Here is a 27283-nt window from a genome sequence, read left to right as displayed (position 1 = left end):
AGACTGCAGTCTGCAGGGAACATGACAGCTGTACATATCCCAGAGAAACACATGTACACACCACACACCCCCACACAGACCACTGAGACAGTAAGACAGTGTTCACACATTCAGTCATTACCAGACACCCCAGAGACACACACACACGCGCGCGCGCACACACACACACACACACACACACACACACAGACACAGCCGTAGAACAGACATGATGTTCCAATCAACCATTTGTAACACATTGATAACAGATCGATAGATAGATAGACAGACCTCCAGACAGACTCAATAGTGTGAAAATTATGGTTTAATCATCTGTATAACATCAATTCACATATTTCATAAACATCCCAACACAGATCATTTGTGTTTTTGATGATACACATTGTGTGCAAAAATGCAATTAATGGGGAAAATACATGAGGAAAAGGTGACAAAGAACAGAACAGGAATTAGTTTCTGAAGTAAAAGTGCAGATACTGTACACAGTCAGCAGTGCAGACATTTAAGTGCTTGACTAACAACTGTTAGAAGATACTTGCTGGATACTCAGAATGCAGGACACACATGCTGCGGCCTTTACAGTGACATGAAAATCCTGGACAGTTTATTTAAATGGTAGCAGTTGTAGCCGATTCAGTACTTTTAAATGGAATGTCACGAGCAATGATTTCATTACTTCAAGCACGGACAGTAAACTTCTTAAAGCTCCAGGCATGTTTTTACAGTTTATGTACAATTTGGACAAATAATGGGGAGAAGTCTAAATACTAGTCTTATGAAAACAACTTGGTTTGGTCATAAAAGACAAATGCTTTGGTGGGTTTTAGTTCACAACCAGCATTAAGAACACAGTTAAGAAATAAGGCCACCAAAACATGGCAATTCATACCATAGGAAAGCAACATTTAATGGACCACGTCCACTATCAAATAACCATAAATTACCTCGAGATATAGTACATGAGAAATGTTTCCACTTTATATTGAGAAAAGATGTAATTTCACATACATAGTTGGCACTTAATTGCAGAGAATAATACCTATTCAGTGCATGTTACAGGGCACAAAACCAACATACAGCATCCAATCAGGACACCACAAAATGATCCATATAACCATTTTATAAGATTTATGAGTAGCTCATAAATTAATATTAGTTGCATAGTGTTAGAATATATAGACAATCAGGGATGAAACAAACCAATCTGGTAAACAACTTATAACTGAAGTGCCTTCAGATCTCATTTTCAGTCTCAGAAGTGTTTATTATATGATAAGAAAGCTTAGGTCGTTCCTGGTACACTTGCTAGATTTGCAGTTTCAGTTTTTATTCGGGTGATGTGGGCAGGTTCTCTCATGTCCACACGTCCATGGGCACCATGGCTTCTTTCGATCCGATGGGTGGCAGAAGGTTCTGCTCGCTGAGGAACTGGAGAGGGAACTGCACCAGGAAGCCTCGAATCTTCTTCAGCTCCTCTTGAGCACGTGCAGGGTCCTCCTTCTCCAAACCAGGCTTAGAGAGGAAGCCATCCAGCTCTAAAATTGACCGAACGTCACTGGACGGCAAGCAGCGGAACACCTGGAGCATGAGGAGAAGTTTCAGTCAGGTTATTTGAAAAGAAACTTATAGATAGATAGATATTTTGTGTGAAAACTTTAAGCTGACCTTCTGGTAAATAGTTGCATTGCGGGCAGCGGTGGTCATCCACACCTCCTTGTAAAACTGGTCACTTAGAGGGTCCGTCACATCAATGCTGGGGTCAGTGTTGGCGCCAAGAATCATCCTATTGATTTTAAAGGAAGTAGAAAACATCTTTAAACCTTATTTGCTTGTTTATGTTAAGAAACAGACTTGAATGAGTCCTGAACCTGAAACACTCCAGCCGCATGCTCAATCCAAAGCGTCCGGCCTGATACTCCTGACCATCCATCACTGACTTCACAGTGTGGATATCCTCAAAGATGACGGCCACCTCACTGTCTCTCTTACCCAGCATGCTCCGGTCATTGATATTAGCAGAACCTGGCATATACATTGTACAATTATGATGAAAGTTTTAAATAATAGACTACAATACTACATCTTAATACATCTTAACAGCAGGAGGAGGCATTCCATCTCTGTCATTCTCTGATATTAAAGGGTTACTTCACCCAATAATCTAAATTATGTCATTAATAACTCACCCTCATGTCGTTCCAAACCCGTAAGACCTCCGTTCATCTTCGGAACACAGTTTAAGATATTTTAGATTTAGTCCGAGAGTTCTCTGTCCCTCCATTGAAACTGTGTGTACGGTATACTATCCATGTCCAGAAAGGTAATAAAAAAATAATCAAAGTAGTCCATGTGACATCAGAGGGTCAGTTAGAATTTTTTGAAGCAACGAAAATACATTTTGGTCCAAAAATAGCAAAAACTATGACTTTATTCATCATTTTCTTCTCTTCCGTGTCTGTTGTGAGAGAGAGTTCAAAACACTGCAGTGTAGTGATATCTGGTTCGCAAAAGAATCATTTGATGTAACCGGATCTTCTTAAATCAGTTCACCAAATCGAACTGAATCATTTAAAATGGTTCACGTCTCCAATAAGCATTAATCCATAAATGACTTAAGCTGTTAACTTTTTTAATATGGCTGACATTCCCTCTGAGTTAAAACAAACCAATATCCAGGAGTAATTCATGAACTCAAACAGTACACTGACTGAACTGCTGTGAAGAGAGACCTGAAGATGAACATCGAGCCGAGCCAGATAAAGAGCGAAAGATTGACTCGTTCTCGAGTCAAGAATCGTTTCTGTCAGACGTGTCCGATTCAAGAACCGAGGATATTGGTTTGTTTTAACTCAGAGGGAGTGTCAGCCACATTAAAAAAGTTAACAGCTTAAGTCATTTGTGGATTAATACGTATTGGAGACGTGAACCGTTTACATCGAATGATTCGTTCGCAAACCGGATACCACAAACTGCTTTGTTTTGAACTCTCTCTCACAACAGACCCAGAAGAGAAGACAATGTTGAATAAAGTCGTAGTTTTTGCTATTTTTGGACTAAAATGCATTTTCGATGCTTCAAAAAATTCCAACGGATCCTCTGATGAGGGGAGGTCTTACGGGTTTGGAACGAAATGAGGAAGAGCTATTAATTACATAATTTTGATTATTGGGTGAACTAACCCTTTAACAGTTTACTTCTCATTACCACAAATTACCACAGCAGCAGTTTCATGATTGCCACATCATTTCTATAAACACATGTATAGATGATACACACTCATTATGTGTTTTTCCTGTCTGCAGATTTCTATTTTTACTCACCAATGATGACGGTGTTGTCATCGGCAATAAGCATCTTGCTGTGCACATATATCAGTTCAGTCACCAACTTTCCCTCCAGCTCAGCGTGGGTCCTCAGACCCCCAAATGAGATGTAATTCATCCACTGATCACCCACTGCAGACACACAGAGAGAGAGACAGCAAATGATGTTAATAGGGTTTTTATACATTAATGTTCCGGTTTCATTTGATGTTTACAGAAATAGTTCAGCCAAAAATAAATATTGTGTCATTTACCTATATAACTTATTCATCTGTATAGCATAACTTAGTTGAACTTTATATAATAAAATAATGTTTATAATTTTTTGACATTTACATTTTTCTGTATGCTTGAATCGAGAAATACTGATTTACATACATTGTTTAAAGGTCCAATAAAATTCTCTTTTAACTTTTACACCTTTGTCAAACTATTTCACACTGTTTCTGAAGCGGTACCTACAATGATAATAAACTCTGCAACAATTGTCATTGAACTTAATCAAAATTAAAATAAACTGAGCTGAATAATGAAAACTATTTTTCTTCTATAGAGCTGCTTCATAGATAAAAATGGAAATTATTTAATAACTGATGAATTTTGCAACATTAAGACCATTATTTTCCTTTGAAGCTGCTTTGAAACAATCTGTACTGTATAAAGCACTATATAAATAAACCTGATGCAATAATTAATTTGAATAAAAAGTAAAGACAAGGAAGGAAAGTGTGTGCCAAATGCACAACATGTAAATAATTGTATTGTATTTTGGAGCATAAATCATCACATATGAAAAACTTGATGATATCAGTCACAGAGGTTAGAAGATTTTCAGATTCAGTTAAGTTAAATTAGAAGTCATCTACTGGGATTTAGTAGTTTGCTCTGTAATTATTCTGTTTAATCCATTTGATCGTTGGACTTTTTTTGCATGTATTTCGACACCCCTCAAGTTCACGCCTCACGAGGAGCTCAATAGAGTTTCCGTTTCCTTCTTCTGATACTTCATCTGCTGGTGTTAAAGTTGTACAGTGTCACTTAAAAAAAATAGTGTCTTACATACAGCTTCTCATACTTCAAAATATTTATTTTAAATGTAACTAAATTTCTTGTATATTTTAGCATTTTTGATTATTTGATTCGAGCAGAAGGCTGTGCAGTTCCACAGCTATATTTATAACTGCACCAGACCAATGATGCACCCACAATCAAACTCCTGCATTTTCAGCAATCAGCGATATGTATCTGTATTCGGGACACTGTGGGAACGCTCAGATCCAGTGAAGCTGCAACAGAACACCAACAACGTATTGGATTATTCAAACAGAGAAACTTCACTCCTTCCTTTCTCATGATGGGGTCAATTGGTACAGACTGAACGCTCTTCACCACATCGTGACACTGCAGCAGTGTGTTTGACTGCAAGTAGATGGTACACAATACAAAACCCACACACTGCGTACTTTTCCCACTAGGTCTTTCACAACTAACAACTATGATTTTGTCTTTCACTATAAATATGTGAAAGAACCACAAGAGGGCACTGTTGTGTTTTAAAGTTCTGAAGGCTTCTTTAAGATCTAGTATTATTAAAGCTGCATTATAAATCCCTTCATAGGATAGTAAAGTTGTGTCTTATTGAAGATACAACTGCAGCAAACTTGTTTGAGAATATAAGATCTATTCCTGTCCATTACTGTGTAGTTTTTTGGATGGGAAGACTAAAGGCTTCATAGGTAAAAGGCTAGGACTTCAAGAAATCCTTGTTTTCTTGTTCTTGTTCTTCTTTGACACCAAAACCCATCAAATAAAATGCAACCAAGCCATTAATTTGTCAAAGTGGTGGATACAGAAAACCACATAGATCTTTGAGTGCCTGCACTGCTTGGGTCAACCACAGAAACTCTATGAAGAACATCTGAAGAATTACAGACACACCCTTCACAGAGGAAACATTTACAGGTATTTAGATATCTCTGTACTCACTTTCTCTCTTCAGCTGAGAGATAATGGAGCAGTCTCCTCTATTCATTGTCCTGCATTAAAAAAAGACACAATAAATTCAGTAAAAACATTCGCAAACAAATCCCTCCAATGAAACACTCCCTATTTATAAGATAACTGATAACTATTTAATGCAGCAGAATAATATTTGAACTTTTATGGCTAGATGTAAGTAATGTGCTGTCTTTAATACATGCAATGCTCTATAAACACATTTGCAGCATTCTGTGGTCAGTTACCACAAAAAAAAATCACTTCAGTGAAGCACTTACAGTACACTGGAGGTCAAACACATTATTTACAGAATGGAAGATTAAAACACTATTTATAGTCACAAGTACAGTATAGTATACTTCCAAAATAAATTATACTATACTATACTATGCTGTTCTACAGTCACTTACTAAACTTGTCTGTATATTATATTCAGTGTTTCACTTTTACTAGCACTGAAAATTTATTTTCTGTGGTAACTGGCTTTATTAAAGAAAGATGTACTACTGAAGATGGAATATTCCTTTCAATTATCTGATAATTTACATCTATAATATTTCATGATTTATTACTGTGTTGGCATGGCTTAATTTTCAGAATCCAATGCTCATTGTCACGAAACCCATCGGAAATCATTCCATCTGCTGATTTGGTACTCAAGAAAAACCTTTTAATACTAGCAATGTTGGAAACAGTTGTTCTGCTTAAAGGGATAGTTCACCCAAAAACGAGAATTCTGTCATTAATTAGTCACCCTGATTTTGTTCCAAACCTATAATACCTTCGTTCATCTTCGGAACACAACTTAAGATATTTTTGATGAAATCCGAGAGCTCTCTAGCCCTGCATAGACAGCAACGCAACTGACACATTCAAGGCCCAGAAAAGTAGTAAGGACATCATTAAAATAGTCCATCTGACATCAGTATTCAACCTTAATTTTATATAAAGCTACGAGAATACTTTTTGTGCACAAAGAAAACAAAAATAAAAGAGAGTTTGCTGAATGAAGTCATTATTTTAGTTTTCTTTGTGCACAAAAAGTATTCTCGTAGCTTCATAAAATTTAAATGATGTCCTTACTATTCTGTGTCAGTTGTGTTGCTGTCTATGCGGGGTCAGAAAGCGCTCAGATTTCATCAAAAATATCTTAATTTTGAGTGCCGAAGATGAAGGAAGGTCTTACACTGTTGGGTGAACTATCCCTTTAATTTAGCTCTAAAAATTCTTTTTTGGACACTATGATCTTTTTTTAATGATTCTTTGATGAATATAAAGTTCAAAATCTTTTGTGTCATATTTCTTTGCATTCACAGCCTTTGCAGAATGAAGTTTAAATAGTAGTATGTATAAACTAAGGAAATTTCTTTCTACTCAATACTCAGATCCTATTACTATATTTTTGGACTATAAGTCACACCTGAGTATAAGTCACATCAGTCCAAAAATACGTCATGATGAGGAAAAAAACAAGTCGCACTGGACTATAAGTCGCATTTATTTAGAACCAAGAGAAAACATTACCGTCTACAGCGGCGAGGGGGCGCTATATGTCTTCAGTGTAGACTACAGGAGGACTGAGCAGCATAGACCACCCTCTCACGGCTGTAGACGGTAATGTTTTCTCTTGGTTCATTTCTCTCGGTTCATGTCAAATTCATTTTGCTAAATAAGTCGCACCTGACTATAAGTAGCAGGACCAGCCAAACTATGAAAAAAAGTGCGACTTATAGTCCGGAAAATATGGTATTTAGTGTTACCTGTAATTGAAGTGCATGACTGCCTGTATGGCACTGCCTCCTCCAGTGTTGATGTTCCCCTCAAACCCAGGAAGCAGTGGTGTGACCACATACACGCGGTACTTTTTACCATCCCTGTAAACCACACAGAAAGTACATGACATAACTGTCAAAGACAGTTTGTGTAAGTATGGCCTTATACAGTCTATTCATTCATGGCTGGCTATTGTTTTACCAATAAAAAATACCTTTTTGTCTTCAGACTAAGTCTTATTGATTTACAAGTGTTTCATTAAAGAAGTTGAGTGCCTTTGTGTGTCAGAGATTAGTTTAATATGTTAGAGACTGAACAAAAGAAGCAACTTATTGAATGCAGCTCACCGATATGCCTTAATGATCCTCTTGGCAATGGCATCTCCGATTTTATTGTGAACGACTTTGTTGTCTGCGCAGCTTATGAAGAACTGGTTCTGAAAGAGGAAACGCTACACATTAGCCCATTGAAAGAATAATATAGGACATCCTGTATATTCTATAGACAGAAAAGCAACAGTCTCTGTGGTTAGCAGCCAATACGTCAACAGTGAGGCTATTAGACGGGGATAATATGAACCCATTTAGAGAAGTGAGTATATGTCATTTGAGACACACACCTCTATGTAAATATAGTGTTCGCTGTTTTCAATTGCGTTGACGTAAGCTGTATGAATCGACTCCTCGTGGTATTTTATACCCGCTGACCAGTCCGAGGCAGATCGTAACACCTAATAATTCAAGAGAGAATTATTAAAGATGTATGTGGTATTTGTCTGTAGAGGATCTGATGGGAATACGGATGTGTACATAAAATTGTATGTACCTGGACATTAGTCTGGGTGCAGCCAGGGACCTGATACTTGATCTCATTCGCAGTAGTGTGAGATTTAGGAAGGAGGTATGGGTACGACAGGGATCTGTATTTGGGCTTCATGATCTGAAACAAGGTGGCAATGCAAATACAAACATATATTCAAAACAATGTTTATGATATGAGTCAACAGCACGGGGCGGGGGTGACATGAAATACATTTAGGAAGATGAAATATCTTGCTGTGTAAAACTTGTAAAAACTAATTTTATTTGAATTATTATGCATACTTCTACATGTTTTACAAAATATTAATAAAAAGACTGTGTGGAATATCTGTACTTTAAATATTAATTTCTCACACTGCAGGATCATTGGAAATAAAAAATAAATGCTGACCAGTTCAACAATCTATAATTTTCTTTGACATTCATATTCATTTTAACATACAATATTGATGTAGAAAAAAAAAAAAAACGTGGACATATGATGTGTCAGCTATCCACAATGATGCCAATGTTGTCTTTCTCACCTTTGTGAAATTCCAGCGCTGAATGAAGTGACGTGCAACATCTCTGGCTGCTTTCCCATGAACCACCGAGGCAATGTCATGCCAAGGCATTCTGGGAGTTATGTGCCTGTCAATGAAATCTGCAAAAAGAACAGAATACAGAATTTTTTATTTTATTTAAATCATTTGAATCTAAAAAAGAAAAACACAATTTTAAATGTCAAAATAGGATTTAAAAGCATGTTAAAAGGCTAAAACTATAACATTTGAATATTGTAATATTCTTTTACAAATGTACATAATATGAATATATATATATATATATATATATATATATATATATATATATATATATATATATATATATATATATATATATATATATATAAAGCTTTTATATTAATTCATTTTATGTATTGTATTGTATTATATTTATATGCACAAAATAATTGTAATACCAAAAAAATGCAAACTTTAAATGCAATAATTCACCATCAAAAGGTTTATCCAACTGGACCCAGTCCTTATGAACAAAGTTACAGTAATCTTTGCCATGCCAGAACCGCGTGTTTCCCATCAGGCCAATCACATCTGCTTGCAGATCTTGTGCCGCTTCAGTCTCTGAGAAGAGTCACAGAAAAAAGAAACTAATTAAGACGAAAAAAAAAACTATCAACAAAAAACCGCAACCAAAACCATGCATCAATACAAAACACACAAAACTTCTACTTTTCTCAGAAATCCATGCTTTCACACTGTTGAGTGACTGCCATGTCAGTTCAAACTAACACACATGCATAGAATCTGCCAGCTTCGAATACTCTGCATCTTAGTCAGACTCCTCCAGATGAATGTTGAAACACAGCAAACCACACAGTGCTTTGAAAGGTTGCTCTATTGACCCATGAAATAGCTCTTTACAGCGAAACCTTTCAGGATCAGAATTAGGGACAACCTCTGACAGAGTCCACACCTTAAACCTCTCACCCAAGCCTGATTCTTACTCACCACTTGGGCACAAGCAGGAGGGCATGGACACCCTCAGCTCAATCCATTTAAGAGGGATCAAATTTTGGTGGCTGCAAATACTGTTAGAATAACCTAAAGAAAAGGGGTATCTTTACAACCGAGACAACCCTCTTAAAAAGCATGGCATGGAAAACGTGAGTGAAAAACAGAGACGATTTGAAAATGAATATAGATTTTACACTAAAATATTCCTAAGCGTATTTTATAAAAACACATTTTAATATCACAAGCCTCAACTGAAACCTTAATGATTCATGTTTTTCTGCACTTGGGGTAAACACTGTAAATCACTGCATAAGCTGCTCAGTGATATTAAAGTGCTGCCAGCAGGCTTTAGAGAACCAGCCGTGCTGAATGTGGGAGTTTAGGTCAGTAACATGCCACTAGTCTGCATTCGCCAGTGCTCCAGAGACGGAGGCGTACTCACTTTCTTCAGAGCTCTCGACGCTGCTCACGCTGTCTGCAGGAGCCAGCCCGTGTTTCTGCAGGTGCCTGCGGATGCTGAATCGGGTCTTCTTTGTCTTGCCCTGTCCTTTCAGTTTCGGCTGGTCCACTGTGTCAACAGGCAAACTTTTGCCGTTAGTGTGCTCCGTGCTGGAACCGTTTGATTGAGAGGCCATAGCGGGAGAGCCTTCAGAAGTGATCTGTGACACACAGAAGGACATCAAATAAGTACCATATTTTTCGGACTATAAGTCACACCTGAGTCGCATCAGTCCAGAAATATGTCATGATGAGGAAAAAAAAACATATATAAGTCGCACTGGCCCATAAGTCGTATTTATTTAAAACCAAGAACCAAGAGAAAACGTTACTGTCTACAAACGCGAGAGGGCGCTCTATGCTGTTCAGTGTAGACTACAGGAGAACTGAGCAGCATAAAGCGCCCTCTCGCGGCCAGAGACGGTAATGTTTTCTCTTGGTTCATGTCAAATGCATTTTGATAAATAAGTCGCACCTGACTATAAGTCACAAGACCATCCAAACTATGAAAAAAGTGTGACTTATAGTCAGGAAAATACGGTATTTTCTATATTTGATTGTGTATTTATAAGTCACAAAAATTGATTTTAATTGAAATATAAATATTAGTTGAAAAACTTATATATATATATATATATATATATATATATATATATATATATATATATATATATATATATATATATGAATTAATATATACACACTGTATACACACACACATAAATAATTAAATGATTTTTTAAATTATTATTATTATTGGCAACTAACTGAAATTAGTTTAGGAACTAAAATGTCTAAAAATTTAATAAAAAGAAATGAAAATCCGTAGATGAATGAATTAATGTCTTACGTGTTTGGAACAACATGAGGGTGAGTAACTAATAACAGAATTTATATTTTTGGGAGAACTATCCCTTTAATAAATACCATGATAGTATATAAATCATACTAAAACAACACTGCCAGTATAAAATACGAGATCTCTCAAACCTCTGCAGACACGGGAAGAGTCCTGGTAACACTTCCTATGTCAGTCAGCCGATGCTCCACATCATCCCAGCGTCCGTACGCCAAGTCAATGCCTCCCACGAAAGCCACCGATTGGTCGATCACTACAATCTTCTCATGATGCGCCCACAGGTACACGGAAGAGGAGACATGGTCAGGATGCCTCATTACCTGAGAAAATACATTTGTTAGCACTCTCTGATGTAGCACAGAGGTTAAAGATTGTGAAACCGCAATATGCAAAACAAAAACACGAGTCAACATAGTTGATCACAGTAAAGAAAACTTTGAGTCCATATGCAGTTAGTCAGACCAGTCAGGGACTCGTTCAGATTTACTACTGACCTCCCAAATGATACCATTTTTAAATTACTGATTTAAAATAAACTAGGAACCATTAATGTGATGTAAGTAAGCTGTAGACAATGTTGGGCAGTAACTACTTACTAGTAACTAGTTATAGTAATAATATAACTTTTTACAGTAACTAGTAGTGCAACTAATAATGAAACTGATTTGGTAACATTTTATTGTAACATTTAGTGTCTTGTTACAGAGTAATTATACATTTAGGTATGACATAATATTAAAGTCTTTACTATATTGTTAGGGTTATGATTAGTGTTTGGTTTAGGGTTACTTGCATGAAAGTATGCATAATTAATTAATTATAATCATAGGAAGTACATGTAATGTATAACAAGGACACCTTAAAATAAAGCCTTACCCAAGATTTCAGTAATAATATTATAGTAACCATCCATACTTGTTACTTAGTTTAATTCTGTAATTTGTCGACTTAAAAATAGTTATTTCAGTAGTTCTTGGCTTTGCAGTAATTGATAACTTATTCATAATCACAGCTTCACGTGAGCCAATTTATGAACTGACTACTTTCATCTCACCTTGATATTTGGGTGAAGTTGTAGTAGTGTCCGTTTGCTGTATTCGCTGTTGATCCCAAGAGCCAATTCCACCTCCTTGTACAACATCACAAAGATCCGCACACCTTTTTGCTGCAAGAACAAACAGTTCTTGATAATCAGTACAGCATACCCACCAGTCAATATAAATATATTACCAGGAAAACACCCAGGAGTGTAAATGATTACATGAGTACCGTATTTTCCAGACTATAAGACACACTTTTTTTCATAGTTTGGCTGGTCCTGCGACTTATTTATCAAAATTAATTTGACATGAACCGAGAGAAATGAAACAAGAGAAAACATTACCGTCTACAGCCGTGAGAGGGCGCTCTATGCTGCCAGAGATGCTGCTCACTGCTCCTGTAGTCTACACTGAAGACATAGAGCGCCCTCTCGTGGCTGTAGACGGTAATGTTTTCTCTTGGTTCTTGATTCTAAATAAATGCGACTTATAGTCCAGTGCGACTTATATATGTTTTTTTCCTCATCATGATGTATTTTTGGACTGATGCGACTTATACTCAGGTGCGACTTATAGTCCGGAAAATACGGTACACTGAATGGGAAGGTTTATTACTGGTGCACTAATGTGTTGGATTAACTCACCGCTTGCCGTTTCAGAATGGAATCGAGTCTCCAGCGGTTGCCCTCAACGACAGGTCTCTTGAGGAAGATCTCAGGGCTCAGCCTGCCGTGACACACAGAGGTGACCTCATCAGCAGGGGAGGCATTTGTAACATCAAATATGCATCAACGTCTAGCCTCACATCTCACTGTCGCCTACATAAATTCCAATGTATTAAGCTAGGGGGGAAAAGTGCACACACACACACACACACACTCAAATCTCACACTTGCAGGATGTCTGCTGCGATGATTGAGTGATGTTGTAACACAGCACCAGGCATCTGTCTGATGAAGGTAACGGATCCGTTTGGCCATTGCTCCCAGCTGGTGGTGCCCTCTGAGAGGGTGCGTACAAAGTATAAAACTATTTTTCTTTCCCTCTTTTTCTTTCTACTACTTTCCTTTAAGCTTTTCTCTCAGTTCATGACCTAACTGTCATGACAGGAAAAAGCAATAAGCAATACATCTCTTCCATCTGAGTTTTTGCAAACGTGACAAGCAACAGTATACAGCGAAAGTAATTTTTTTTTCTATTTTCAAAGTTCACAAACTTTGGAACAATATGCTTTTGCAGTCATATATTGTTACTGGATAAAGATACTTACAAAAAAAAAAATTAATTAAGGGATATATTTGTACTATATAACATATCACAAAATTCTATATAAAATAATAAATGGTATTAATTTAATACAAAATGAAAAATATAAATTGAAAACAAAAAATAATAAATTCAATAACTCTAATAAATGTGTTAATTATTTTAATTACATTTTAATACAATTATATTTTATCAATAAAAAAATCTAAAAATTATTAATAATTAATAAAATAAAAGGTAAAAGGAGTTGGGCATAAACATTATATTATATTAGTGTAGAAATTTTCCAATGACTTTGTAAGAACCTTTATCCATCCTCTACATGTTGTTCATCTTTTTCATTTTTCAATTGTGCTCCACATGCACACACTTCTGAAAACACGTTATTTTCTATTTGGAACCAAAACACATCTGTTGTGTGGAGACTGGTTAGGACACTGATATCCTGAAGTCAGTATGTCCAGTATTGTCTCTGTTCTGTTTTCTAGAAACCCTTTAAGAAATGAACTCAATATCCTGTTGCATTGCTAGAACTGTGCAAGGTTATTGATTTTCTCTGAGTTTAGGGGAAGTTTTACAGTGGATACATGAACCGATGCAGTTTATCTAATCTGTGCGGTACTTCTAAAATGAATCAATATTACCCAAAGGAAAGCTGAATGTATGGGAGTGGTTTTATGTCAACATACCACCAGTCGGTGATAAAGATCTCCTCCTCTGCCTCCTCCAGTGCATTCGCCACGTCCTCCATGTACTGCTTCCCATTCACATACCTGAAACACACACACACACCCAGCCAGTCAAATCCACGGGCTCACACTCTCGCTGTTTCTCAAACTTAATAACATCATTTTCATTATTCAGAGAACAAGCACAAAATAATAGGGCTTAATGCTGCAACAATGAACAACAAGTCATCTGCCCAGACCATCTGTGTAGCTGCACCTAGATACGATCTCACTCCTCCACGGGGTCAAGAGAGGATGGAGTCTATGGTTACACTTTCCCTCTCTTTCTCTCAAGTTACTCGTGTGAAACAGGCTTCACCCGAAGACACAGCGGCAGACGGCTGAAGCTTTCACATGTTTATCTGTTCTGAGAAACCTTTGGAGACCTGCTTCTGCTAGATACGCTATTGATTTTCTCTGCATGGTTTTGAAGCGTATTACTGTAGCTGAAAACAAATAATAATATAATCAGTTTATCTAGCTAATATAATTTAATTTAAAACTAAAGCTAAAGGTAGAAAGAGAACATTTTTACAAAAACATAATATAATCAGTGGTATGATATACCATAATATCATATAACCATGTAATAGCTCCTATCTTATAATAAAATATGAAAATGAAGCTAAATGTAATTTAATATAATAAAAGTAATGAGTAATATAATAATATAATAAGGTAATATAATCATAATTATATATTTTTTCTAGAAATAATAATGATAATGATAATATAATACAACATAATAATGGCAAATAAATTATAATTGAATATAAAACTAAAGCTAAAAGTAAACTTGAATCATCATTTATATATATATATATATATATATATATATATATATATATATATATATATATATATATATATATATATATATAAGTAATATTAATTTTTTATTATTTACTTAATGAAAAAAGGATAATATATATTATAATTTTATAATGAATTTTAATAATGAAGGTTTAATCATTTAAGTTTAAATAAACTAAAAGTTTTAATAAGCTATTAGTTAGTTTTAGTGTGCTTTGTAAACCCAAATTATTATTTTTTCAATAAATAATTAATGATAATCAGTAATATTACACACACACACACACACACACACACACACACACACATATATATATATATATATATATATATATATATATATATATATATATATATATATATATATATATAAAACAAAGGTTTATACAAAAAGTTTTAATCATTTCAGATTTAATAAGCTAAAAGTTAGCTTTAGTGGGCTTCAAATTAATTTTTATTATTAAATAAATAATAATATATAATTGAAAACTAAATGCTAGCTAGTATTTGACATAAAAGGTTTAGTGGGACGTTGTCTAGATGTTGCTAGGTGGTTGCTTATTGGCCCAAGTCAAAAGTACCTACCCCAAAGCATCCATGGTATGAACTTTTTCACGATTGGATGCATGCACAAAGGAGTATTTACCATTTAGATGGGATATTCTTCTGTTCATTGGCGAAGGATCCAAAGCGGTGATCCTTAAGGAAATTGCTGCCGTATTTGCGCACAAAATCTTCGACGGCCTGCCCCCACCAGCGAGCGTGACGGTAGCTCGTGAACTTCAGCACAAGAGTCCTTTACAAAACAAAAAGCTCTTTCACTCAGTCAACATCAGAAAAAAGTCAACATTGTGCCTCAATGACCAAGTGTGTTCACTGACCTGGACAGGCAGTCTATACGGACACCGTGCTTCGTCTCGGTGTCTTTAGTTTCCATTTTAATGTCGAACACCTTATCCACCAGCAGGACGAAAGAGATGGCACCTGAGTCTGGCTTCATGAGGACAAGGAAAGAGTCCTTCACAACCATCCACCTGTAAAGACCGACAGTAAGACAAAAAGGGTCTTTACTTGAAAATCATCTTACTGTGGGTGAGTGGCATGGTGATTGTCTTGCATAATATGAATATGAATGACACCACACTGACCGTTTAGACCAGCGGTAGCACATTTTACTGTGGCCACAGCAGTTCAGTCCAGGAATACGGTGACCCCCCGACCTTTTAAGAACCATGCCCTCCCTGGGATGGAAACATGGTCAGAAAATGACACAGAATGCAATAATCATCTATAAATAAAAATGAAGACTCTTACAAGCCTTTTGGTCCCAAATCATGAATGAAAGACAGCTGACTCACATCAATGAATTCCATCTATAGTACAAAACAGGACAGGGGGTTAATGCATGCAATTCAAGAAACAACATACGGACTAAAATATTGTACAGGATCGGTCTACTATATGCACATACTGTTGCATGGTAGTTTCTATACATTGGCATTTTTAGCAGCTTATTCAAGTAGTCTTCAAGTTGTCTCTGTAAAGGAAATCACACTGGTCAGACATCAATCATGTGACACCGGCAGCAGTGTGTCAGTGAAACAGGAAACTGACTTTTCGACTAGACACTTGCTCTTCCCTGGCCAGTTCTTCACCTCCTCCCCGGGGTAGACTTGGCATGTTTCTTTCAAGGTTCCTGTTTATAGTGTGCCTCCGCTCCGCGTGACTATCATGGGAATAAAAATAAAATAAAAAAGATGGCAAAGACAGAGGAAGAGATCTTAAGATTGCCACAAGACAACAAAACACAGCAAGGATGCTTTAAATGAACTGAAAGTGACATTTGTAAAGTTACAACATACTTCTATATCCAATAAATGCTGCTGAATATTGTTAATAATAAGAAACGTATCTAGAGCATGAAACCAGCTGATTAAAATGATTTCTGAAGAATCATGTGAGACTAAAGACTGGAGTAATGGTGCTGAAAATTCAGCTTTGCATCACAGGAATCAATTATGAGTATTAGAGTCAACTATATAATATTGTATAAATTTATATTAGTCACCTGCGGGACGGCAGTGGAATTCTGAGGAGGGTCTTGTAGGTGCGTAGTTCCCTGTGAAGCTCCATAAAATGTTTCTCCTTCCTTTTTATCAACCAGGTGAAGTTCCCGTGTCTCATCTCTATCTTAAACACTGCAGGAAGCACCTGGACACACGAACAGCCAACAGAAACGGAGATTAGATTCATTAACAGGGTCTTTTGTCAGAATTCTTCTGAAAACTATATTATTTGCATGTGCCAAGTTATTTCGTCTACAGTGTCCAGATCTCCAGGGAAACATGTAAATTGCCTTGGCAACCTCTAAATCTCCCGGGCAACAAATATGACCTCCTCAGCCCACATACTAACGGTTGATGAAGGGAAGCGGGAGTGGGAGATCTCACCTTAGAGACGCTTCTCTGGTAGGTGATGTTGAAGCGATCCTGTGAGGAAGTGAAGCGTTCCACCTCCAGGATTTTGGCGGTGATGGGAAGCGCGGTAAGAAATACACGTGCCCCGGTCTCTTTAAAGCCTACTGTTTTATACACAGCTGAGAAGGGGATGCGGTTTTCTGTGGAAAAAAATATTTCTAATTCATTTCCCACAGTTATTTAAACTACTGTTCAAATGTTTGGGGTTGGTAACATTTTCGTGTTTTTAAAAGCTGTCTCTTATGCTCATAAGGGATGTGTTTATTAATCAAAACTACAGTGAAAACAGTAATATTGTGAAATATTATTACAACAAATAAAATGTGATTTTATTTGAACATACAGATTATAAAAATGTTATTTATTCATGTGATGGCAAAGCTAACTTTTAACACTGAATGACTTTAGTGTCACATAACCTTTTAGAAATTCTAAAATACTGATATGCTGCTCAAGAAACATTTATTTTCTTAATATAACTTTTGAAAAGAGTTGTGCTGCTTAACATTTTTGTATATATATATATATATATATATATATATAAAACACACACACATATACATACATATATATATATATTATAATTTTGCGATTTTATGCTGTTGTTTTTTATTTACCTGAACTATTGGGGTCCTGGCTGTCAAACTCCTCTTCCCCATCGCCCATGTCGAGTTCTCGTGTGTCCAAGTTCTCCATGATATCGGTCATATCATTGGCCACCAGATGCAGGGTGCTGACCGTGGGTTCTTGCTGCCGCAGCATGGCTAACAGTCGGCCTGCCGGCCAGGGCACTCCTTTAAGACACACGTTTTATTTACCAGGAGAAATTAGCAAGTATTAAAATGTTTCGCGTTTGAGAATAAGCCATAAATCCTTCAAACATTCATGGAATGGTATGAGGTATAATTGTATGAATTTTGCCTTCACAATAGGGAATGTTGAACAAACGTGCATGTGAGCATGTATGGTGTGACTTGTTTTTGGAGGAGGAGGAATGAGGATTAGAGTAACTTATTCAGAACTGAACAGGAGACAAATCCCTCCTGACCATAGAAAGATGGAAACTACATTAGGGACAACACACTGCAGTCTGCATCCTGTTCCTCTTTCCTTCTAACTGCTCACAAAAAGGTTTGAGAAGCATAAAGGCATCACATACAAAACCAAAAACCCCCCTTTTGTCCAGATTAGATGCATGTGCCAAATCATCGCCATTCATTAATGTCACAACAAACCTCACCTTTGGCCTGTGCACATCTGCTTTGCACTTTCCAATGAAAGAGACAACTTTTTTTTTTGTTAGAAAATAACTTTGAAAATTGCCTATTGAAAATAATTTTTTGTCTATAACCATCATCATTCAAAAGTCTGGGGTCAGTAAGATTTTTTTAAATAAATAAATACTTTCATTCAGCAAAGACGTAGGCCTATTATGAAATATCTATTTATAATGAATGTTTTTTTTTCTACTCATTAGAAAAATCCTGAAAAAAAGTAGCACATTTTCCTCAAAAATATTAAGCAGCATAATCGAAATCGATAATAAGAAATGTTTCTTGAGCACCAAATCAGCATTTTAACAGTAGTGTATATATTGTAATCCTATTGAAATTTCATATTGAGCAGATCTTCCATTTTCATATTCTCATATCATGTTTGATTCATAAGAAATTCATCAGGAAACTCTGGTGGAGATGCCACATTTGCCTTTCTATGAAATGGCACGTCACACACCTCTCTGTAAAATGAAAGCCTAAGTCAGCACTAAATTAAAATCATTCACTAATTCGCAGTGATCTCTTATTGACCTCGCATTGAACAACATTATGATTACTTTAACACTTCATCCAGGCATCCAGGTGAGTGTTTCGCTTGTCTATGACGGAAACACTCAGAGTGAAGTCCTGTTGAAGAATAACTCTTGTTTCCATGGATCTGACCTGGAGCCATTAATAATCAACCGATACTGTATAGCTCGATCAATATATGATCTGTAAAACTGGTTGATATTGAGCACTCATACTAAATCTCAAATTCTGAAAAACACAAGCGTCTCTGCATCTGTGGACTACATTTGTTTCAAGGAGACTGAAGCGACAGATCAGAGAGATCTTGCAACATTACCGCTGAATTATTGGCTCTCATCCACCAATACACATCCAGGTAATGCAAAAAGAAACGCTCAGTTTGGTAAATGTAGGCTCATATTACAGTGATGAACGGAACCTACTACAAACAGCTGGTTGATGTGGGTAACGAGAGTTAAATAGGCTTGCCTCGGTAACAAATCACATAGGATCAGCACCATGAATAATGTTCAAAAGCAGTAAGACGGCAAACATTAGACAAAGTTTTCCCTAAAAATCCTCGTAAAAGCCGCAGACACGCGGATATGTGGAGGTCAAAGACTTTATTCAAATATTCCTCGTTTATGTAAATCAGACAGTCAAATAACCTCGAGTTCCAGTGCACACATATACATTTCTCACGTTTGAGGAACAAAGGACAGCTTCAATAATCAGCAAAACACTACTTCACGCTTCTCGTACTGCCACTCACTTCTACTAAGAAGATTTCACCTTTCTGATAAGACGAGGAGCTCAAACACACATTCCAACAGGTTTGGAAACCTCCTGTGGTTTTTTTCACTGATGCACCTGTATCTTTGAAGGCGGACGGTGATAGATCGGTTCAATAAACTACTATTTAAAATAAAGGAGCTGGACCACAGAGCAGCTTCAAAGACACATTCTCACCGCTACAACAGAAACACCCTCGAGCTCTCAACGCCCAACCTCATGCTGCTTCAAGTGTCAAAATGGAGCAAACTGAAAACTGTTTATCTAGTTGATCTAATCCAGAAGTTACATCACACATTCAGTGTTCTGCACGAAAAAGCTACATTCTAACTAAATGCAAATACAAGCCTTTTTTCCATGTAGCTATACTGCATAAGCCATTGGTGTGAAACATAAGCCATCAGACACAAATCAGGTAGGTGGACATCATGCACAGTAGGAGGAATACGCTGCTCTCTATAAAGAGAGCCGCTTTAATTCATATTAAATACAAAATATTGCCTATATAACACTGTGACATACCGCAGTACTCACGCTCTTTCACATACATGTGCGCAAACATCTCAGAAAACACACCCTCTGTGCAAACGCAGATATTTCTGATGCTTCACTGTGCACACATTACACACATTTTTAGACTAGCAGTCACACATGTAGAAAAACTCACAAGTGACCTAGAGGAGAAGAGTTCCTTCCTTATTTCTGCCTGCTTGAAATGCATCTCTCTCTTTCAAAAGACAGCATGGGAGATCAGAAAATATAATTTCGACCATTCATAAAGAGCATTAAATGTCCATTTAATCTAGTATGACAGTAAATCTGACTGATGTTAAAGAATGTTCACTAACCTGCCCACACACAGGCAGAGATGCCCCCATCATTTCTTTTATCCTCAGCTTCTTCTTCTCTCCAGAAAAGTCAAACTAAGTAGAAGCGTGTAATACGGTCAAACACTGATACGGTGCTCACAGGTGAACAGCAGTGTGTGTCCGAGTATATGTTCAAGAATAATAAGGTCTGAAACAGTAGTCACATGCCAAGATGGGGAGGAGCCTTAGCAGCCTTACAGGAGATGCACTAACATGCTTCTTATGTCATATGTTTTGTGTGGGATGTGCTTTTTTTATCTCTTTGACATTTCATGCTCAAAAGTGCCATTAAAGTTAATATTTGCCAGATGATTCAGTGCCACCGTCTTATCTCCCTTTCTTATCGCTAAGTGGATCGAGTCTACACACAAACATCATATTCATCAGCGCCTTCATTTATTTTTAAACCCATCAATCTAATGGATGCACACCAGCTCCTAAAACAAAAAAACAAAGCAGCAAAGCAGCGTTTGAGGCCACAGTGCTTGTTGTTCTCCGGGAGAAAGTGGTTATTAAATGCTCATCTCCTGGAAGGACTGCATGGCAGATGAGATGACAGTCCATACACACCCACACGTCGCACAGTCACACAGAAAGAGAGTGTGCCGCACGTGTTTGAAACGCAACACTTGTGGCTCTTTCAGCGGTGATGGAAACCTGAGATACTGTAAAGTAACAAAAAGAGCCGCCATAGATGGTTAACTGTGATAAAGGACATAACTGTGATGTTTCTTTACACAAACACAACCAGTAGCTGTTGAGCAACTCATATTACACTGGATGAGACAACACAAGCCTTATTTACATGCCTAACCAAGTGTCATATTTCGTCATCAACAACCCCTAAATAAAGGGTCTTTAACTTTTATTTTCAAAACCATATGTTGTACAATTTATAAATGTTATTAAAATTGGTGTAAAATATTGTTGCATTTTGATCCTGACCTATAATAATAATAATAATACTAATAATCGTCTAGAACCGTATTATTGTTTTTATATGCTTTTTGTGATGTGTGATGCCTACATTGCAAAAAAGTAAACAAGCATTCAAATTAAATAATATAGATAAACTATCATTCAATGTTTAGAGTTGAAATATATTTTATATTTGACATGATTTCTGTTTCAAATAAGTGTTTTTTTTTCTATTCATGAAATAATCTTTAAAAAATAATGTATTCCAGTTTCCATGAAAACACTGATGAGCATTGATAATAATAAGAAATGCTACTTGAATATGCAATCAGCATAGTGAAATTCATCAATTTTTTCTGTTGCAGTAATACAACTTCCCATCACAGGAATTAAACGACATTTTAAAACATTAAAACATATCGTTGTAAATTGTACAAATATTTAATATTTTACACTTTTTATCGTATTTCTGACATAATATATGCAAAAAAAATAATGAATTAAAATAAATAATTTAAAAATAAATATATAACTGTCCAAATGTTTGAATGCTAATGTACATTTGCTGTGAGTTTAATGTGTTAATTTGACAGTTACTGTCATTAATTACATTTTTTATATGTTTTGATTATTAAAGGGATAGTTCAACTCAAAAATTAAACTTGTCATCATTTTCTCACCCTTATTCATTCCATTCCAAACCTTTAGAAGTTTCTTTCTATTTTTGAACAAAAAAATAGATATTTTGAATAATGCTGTTAATCAATCAGTTGGTTGACTTTCTATAGTATTTCTTTCCCTACTATGTAAGTCAGTGTGAAAAATATAACTTAATTGATTAATTCCCTTAGTCTGCACGTACATTCCGTACTAAAAAACATTCTGAAAAAAAAAAAACTAGTGATACATTTTTTTTTAAATACAACATTAATTAAAAAGCTGTAAACCTGTAAATCTTTTGATGTGTGCATCATGCGCAGATCAGAAATTAATCTTATATTTAGAATCTAAAACAAGCTTTGTTCTGTATTCATTCCCGCCCTTGAACAACATTAGATGGATTCATAACCATGTTGCTATCCAGGCAATGTGTGCTGGTGATACATTAACTGCATGTCCAATAGAAGGCATCCTGCCTACGGTTTTTTTAATGGGCTTATATAAAGAATTACAGAGGAGGACTAACACACCAATGCCAGGAATTTCATTACTTATTTATTTTTATTTTATTGAACATCAATGCATAATGAAGGCATGTTAGCAGCAAATGCTCAGAGTGCAGACTGACACTGCTAAGCACATCCGAAAACAAGCACTGAATCCAGACAGAACCATTGCTCCTCTGCATTACAAAACACTGCAGACATCATCAAACGTAAATCTTTGGAATATGCGCCCTCTAGTTGTCACTGACATGTAATGCATTTTTTATTTCCTCAGCCTACAGGCAAGTGACTTTAATATTGTTAAACTAAGAGTGATTTGATTAAACACTGCTAGTGATTTAATTTAACACCAGTTCTGCTAACTGCATTTTCTTAATAAACACAGCTATGCTGCTCAGTATCTGTTGGCTGTTGCTGTTGTGCAAACTAAACTTCTCCTTTAAGGGATAAAAAAAAAGGTTTAGAGAACTGTATCATTACATATCTTGCTCACCAATGGATTCTCTGAAGTGAATGGGTGCCATCAGAATGACAGTCCAAACAGCTGATAAAAGCATAACAATAATCCACAAGTAATCCACACAACTCCAGTCCATCATTTAATATATTGTTTATTATACAAACACAGTTTGGATGGATTATAGTCATGTGGATTCATTGTGTTGTTGTTTTCATCAGCTGTTTGGACTCTCATTCTGACGGCACCCATTCACTGTGACAGCAGAGGATCCAGTGGTGAGCAAGTGATGTAATTAGAGTTGTTCCGATTCCGATACTAGTATCGGAAATATCTCCGATACCACAACAAATTCTGGCATCGGCATCGGCGAGTACATGAACCCATATACCGATCCGATACCATTTTCTTAAAAAAAACCTAGTTATGACCGCAAGCTTTGCCTAACCGCTGCACGGTTCTTCTTCGCTGCTCAAAATGCATTGAAAACACAGGAAGTTGTGCTGTGTTGCCACAAGCAACCCCTGTTTAGAGCAGCGAAGAAGAAATGAAAACGCGTTAGCAGCCCTTATCTATATATGACTGGATCACTCATCACATTCTAAACTGCCAAAAGACAGTGAAGCCGCTACTATATTATAGATCAGTGGTTAGCAGTATGTCTCTGTAGTACCGGTAGTTACAGACTCTCGAGTATATTCAGTACCGGCAACTGCGTTCAGTTGCTTCCGTGTAAGTCAAAACGCAGGGCTCCAGACAGTAGCCGAATATATACTAGTGTCTGTGAATATTAAACTGCAAAATACTATTTAAATATTACTCCCGCAAAATCTACATCTCTGTGGGTGACTGGCACAGATGCGCGAGAGCTCGCTGTTTTGTAGTCTCTGCTGTGTGTCATGAGGACACGAACGCATAAACCGTCACTTCATGAGAATTTACCGTTTCATTTGAGAATACTGTCATATCATAAACACAGACACTCAAAGATCTTCATGGCAGCCCATTAAAATAAATGTTTGGTTTACATGAGTAAATTGACAATATATAAAGCTACTGTTGTAGCCTACAGTAATAATAATACATCTCTATAATAATAATAATTATGCCTAGATGGTTGCTTGTTTTTTACTTGTTTTTTACTTGTTAGAGATTATCTGATTAATAGATCTTTTTTTATATTCCTAGACTTATTTGTTGCAGTTTTTTTATACAGTTATATTGTAAAACTTAAATACCTTTTTTAGTTTGCGGTGTTAGATTTTTGGCTGCATTTTGAAGTTCTTTTTTTGCATAAGAAAATAAATAATACTGTCAAATTCATGTTAGATAATAAAAATACTGTAATAAATACAGTAGTTCACCATGTATTTGTTCATGTTTTATTGAGGGATCTGTCTGAAGCACACCATAAAAAAATTCTAGCAATTTACACAGGGCTAGTAGTATATACAGCTGTATATACAGATATACACCCAGGTATCGGATCAGTACTCGGTATCGGCCGATACCCTGAGCCCAGGTATCGGAATCGGTATCGGGAAGAGAAAAAGGGTATCGGAACATCTCTAGATGTAATGCTAAATTTCTCCAAAATCTGTTCCGATCAACATCTTGACTGGATGGCTTGAGGGCAAGCAAATATTCAGCAAATTTTAATTTTGGGGTAAACTATTCCTTTAAACGACTATTCTGGTTTACTCGTGATGCACGACAGCATCTGTTTATTAAGCTAATATGAAAACAGACCGAATGTTTGTGCGTCTGGTCACAGGACTTTCATTAAACTGGCAGTCATTCCTGTCTTATTGAAAGTGGCTCACAAATGCATATTAACAAACACTTGGGTACAACTACAAAACTAACAAAACCACACAAGCTCTTAAGCTCTGTACAGTCAGTACACTGAATCACCACATCCCCATCCATATTTTGTATATTTTATTCTTAATAAACAATTCTAAATTAAACAAAACATGGTGTGTCTAAGGATTTATTGCTCACTTGAACTCAACTTCCTGTCCCTCGAGAAAAAATTAAAAAAAATAAAATTACACATAGACCACGAGCTCAATTTCCTCTTTCCTCAAGCGCAATACAAATGCCTGGTCATAACAATAGTTTACTCATAAAAAAAAAGAATAATAGTAAGAGTAAAAACAAAAAAATCCTCTGTAAGGACTGACCAGAAAAAAAGGTTATCAGATATACAACTAGGGGCCTAATGGTTTCATGTGCACTGCAAAGAGGATCCAAAGCATGATGATGCAAATGAACCACAATGAGAGCACAACACACCACTAGTGCCACCAAAAGACAGTTTTCTCTGAACTTGCTTGTGTAGACAACGTGCAAAAGTGGTTATCTCGTACAGCCCCCTGTGTTTAATAAAAGAGGAGAAAGGGTGATGTTGCTACAGGGGAAAAGGCAGTTTAGCAACTCTTGTAGCTTTGCAACACTTTTATCGATGTAACGTAGAGCAGATGTTACATGTAGATAAGGCGTCACCTCCTGCAGCATACTCATCTGACAGCTCTGCTGTAATCAATGGACCGGTCATATCTCATGATTCCTGCCTGTAGTACTCAGAAACCACACCCGCAGGTCAAGGAATGTGCACCAGTACATAATTATGGTCTTTACCCAGTACATACACACAATCTAATTTGTAAGCGTGTTGTTGTCAGAAGTGGAAGTTAGCCTCATTAGGGTACAAAGGGTAAAATACAATGTGAAACACACATCAAACACCTTCCCACTAAGTCAACCAGACACTCCCTTTCTGTTCCGAGATCCTTGAGGGGATCCTATTGATATGACAAGAAACAATATGGACAACACACAAACACACACTTTACAGGACTATGCGATACAAAATGATTATAATCAAATCCTTATCTATGTAAAAGTTAATTTGCCAATCTTAAACTAGATTTTGTAGCAGACATTAATCTGGGAAATTAAGTATACTCATCACACATTTTTGGCTAAATCTCACAAAATCAGCCAGAAATTGTCCAGACCACAATACACAGCCAAATCAAATGAGAAAGGGGATAAAATAAATAATATAAGTCACATCTGCAATATTATATATATATTTAAGCATTCTATATGGGCACCAATGTAGTTCAATGAAGAACCTTTAACATGGAACCTTTCAATTGTACAAATTGTTCAATTGTTCTTTTTGAAAAAAAAGGTCCAAAGGATGAAGGTCCTTGAAATTGGGTTGCAAGAAAATATTAAAGTACAATGAAGAACACACAGCTTCATCTCCTCTGTTTATTAGCATTTATCTTAAACCTGTCAGTCAGTTGTAGCAGCTATTGTAACTAAGAGTCAGTTCTAGTCTCCGAAGTTACCCTGCAGGTACAGCTGGTTGTTTGCCTTGCAAAATCAGTGGGTGTTGGCAATCGAAACATAACTGCATTATTTGAAAGGTGTCACACTCAAGTTCTTACTGTAGCTAATCTACACATATTAAACCCCAATGCGTTTCTTTCGTACATTCATCTGATGTGATGCAGTCCAGATGCAACATTCTGTAGCCATGCGTTTTACAGCTGTCAATCTACAGAACACTTCATCTAGCCTTGTACTCAGCCAAGTCATTACTTCTCCGCGTGTTTAATTAAAATTACTCAGAAAATTTCCACCCAGTCATATAAAGTAACGTTAACATACCTGCTAAAGAACTGAAGGCAGGTCCGCGCTGTTGTGAATCTGCTAACGTTACTCAAGCATAAAGTCAGCGCTAGAGGCGAACGCGGATCATCTGGCTCGCGCTTCCTCTTCTGCGATCGGCACTGTCGGACCCGCCCATCTAAATTATGCGTGGACGTCCACTCCCCCAGAGATGTTATTAACAGTCTTAAAAATATCACTAAGAATGTTCACATGCTTATATTTGTTTTTAATATGGTTTTGAAATATATTAAGGAAGTAAAAATTACACTCTATTTTTATTCAACCGTTTATGGGTCTAGGTGTAGCCTAAAGAGAGGCCACCCAAATTTGATTTGCCAAGAAGCCTTGATAAATGTTTGTTGATAAGGTGTTAACAAATGTTTATGTTTAACGTTATATATTTTTTTTTGTTCATGACAATGTATGTGACCAGAAGTGTTCTGGGAGGACTTTCCATTCTTAGGGTTTGTGGTATTTTAACCGCGTGGCGT

At 36.4% G+C, this 27283-nt stretch overlaps 1 protein-coding gene across 3 annotated transcripts; it reads right to left on the bottom strand.

Moving 5' to 3' along the window:
• Positions 1-286: 286 nt before the first annotated feature.
• LOC113041873 (phospholipase D1) lies at positions 287-26936 on the bottom strand. Of its 3 annotated transcripts, none has more exons than XM_026200437.1 (27): positions 26790-26936; positions 17731-17907; positions 17087-17253; positions 16705-16847; positions 16251-16362; positions 16108-16173; positions 15951-16009; positions 15785-15877; positions 15518-15670; positions 15283-15432; positions 13785-13868; positions 12474-12555; positions 11844-11954; positions 10921-11109; positions 9875-10091; positions 9427-9519; positions 8911-9039; positions 8440-8558; positions 7920-8033; positions 7714-7824; positions 7442-7530; positions 7082-7195; positions 5310-5359; positions 3321-3455; positions 1869-2022; positions 1666-1783; positions 287-1578 (listed from the first exon to the last, which is right to left on the bottom strand). In XM_026200437.1, the coding sequence occupies exons 2-27, from the start codon at positions 17873-17875 to the stop codon at positions 1354-1356; spliced, it is 3222 nt and encodes a 1073-aa protein (XP_026056222.1). In that variant the 5' UTR covers positions 17876-17907; positions 26790-26936; the 3' UTR covers positions 287-1353. The 3 variants fall into 3 exon arrangements, with proteins under 3 accessions (XP_026056222.1, XP_026056223.1, XP_026056224.1); XM_026200438.1 differs by lacking the exon at positions 26790-26936 and adding an exon at positions 20541-20641; XM_026200439.1 differs by lacking the exon at positions 9427-9519.
• Between the last annotated feature and the right edge of the window lie 347 nt (positions 26937-27283).

The sequence above is a fragment of the Carassius auratus genome, chromosome 24, assembly GCF_003368295.1.
Source record: "Carassius auratus strain Wakin chromosome 24, ASM336829v1, whole genome shotgun sequence".
In the NCBI taxonomy this organism is placed as follows: domain Eukaryota; kingdom Metazoa; phylum Chordata; class Actinopteri; order Cypriniformes; family Cyprinidae; genus Carassius; species Carassius auratus.
This window is presented reverse-complemented; position numbering and strand designations above follow the sequence as displayed.

Bases quoted from the DNA above. Each gene is read 5' to 3' on its own strand.
- LOC113041873 (XM_026200437.1), bottom strand. From the start codon at position 17,875: ATGCTGCGGCAGCAAGAACCCACGGTCAGCACCCTGCATCTGGTGGCC. The intron at 15,671-15,784 runs GTCAGTGTGGTG...CGGTCTTTACAG, and splicing joins TGCTACCGCTGGTCTAAACG to GTGGATGGTTGTGAAGGACT. The intron at 10,092-10,920 runs GTTTGAGAGATC...TGTGTGTCACAG, and splicing joins CTCTTCCCGTGTCTGCAGAG to ATCACTTCTGAAGGCTCTCC.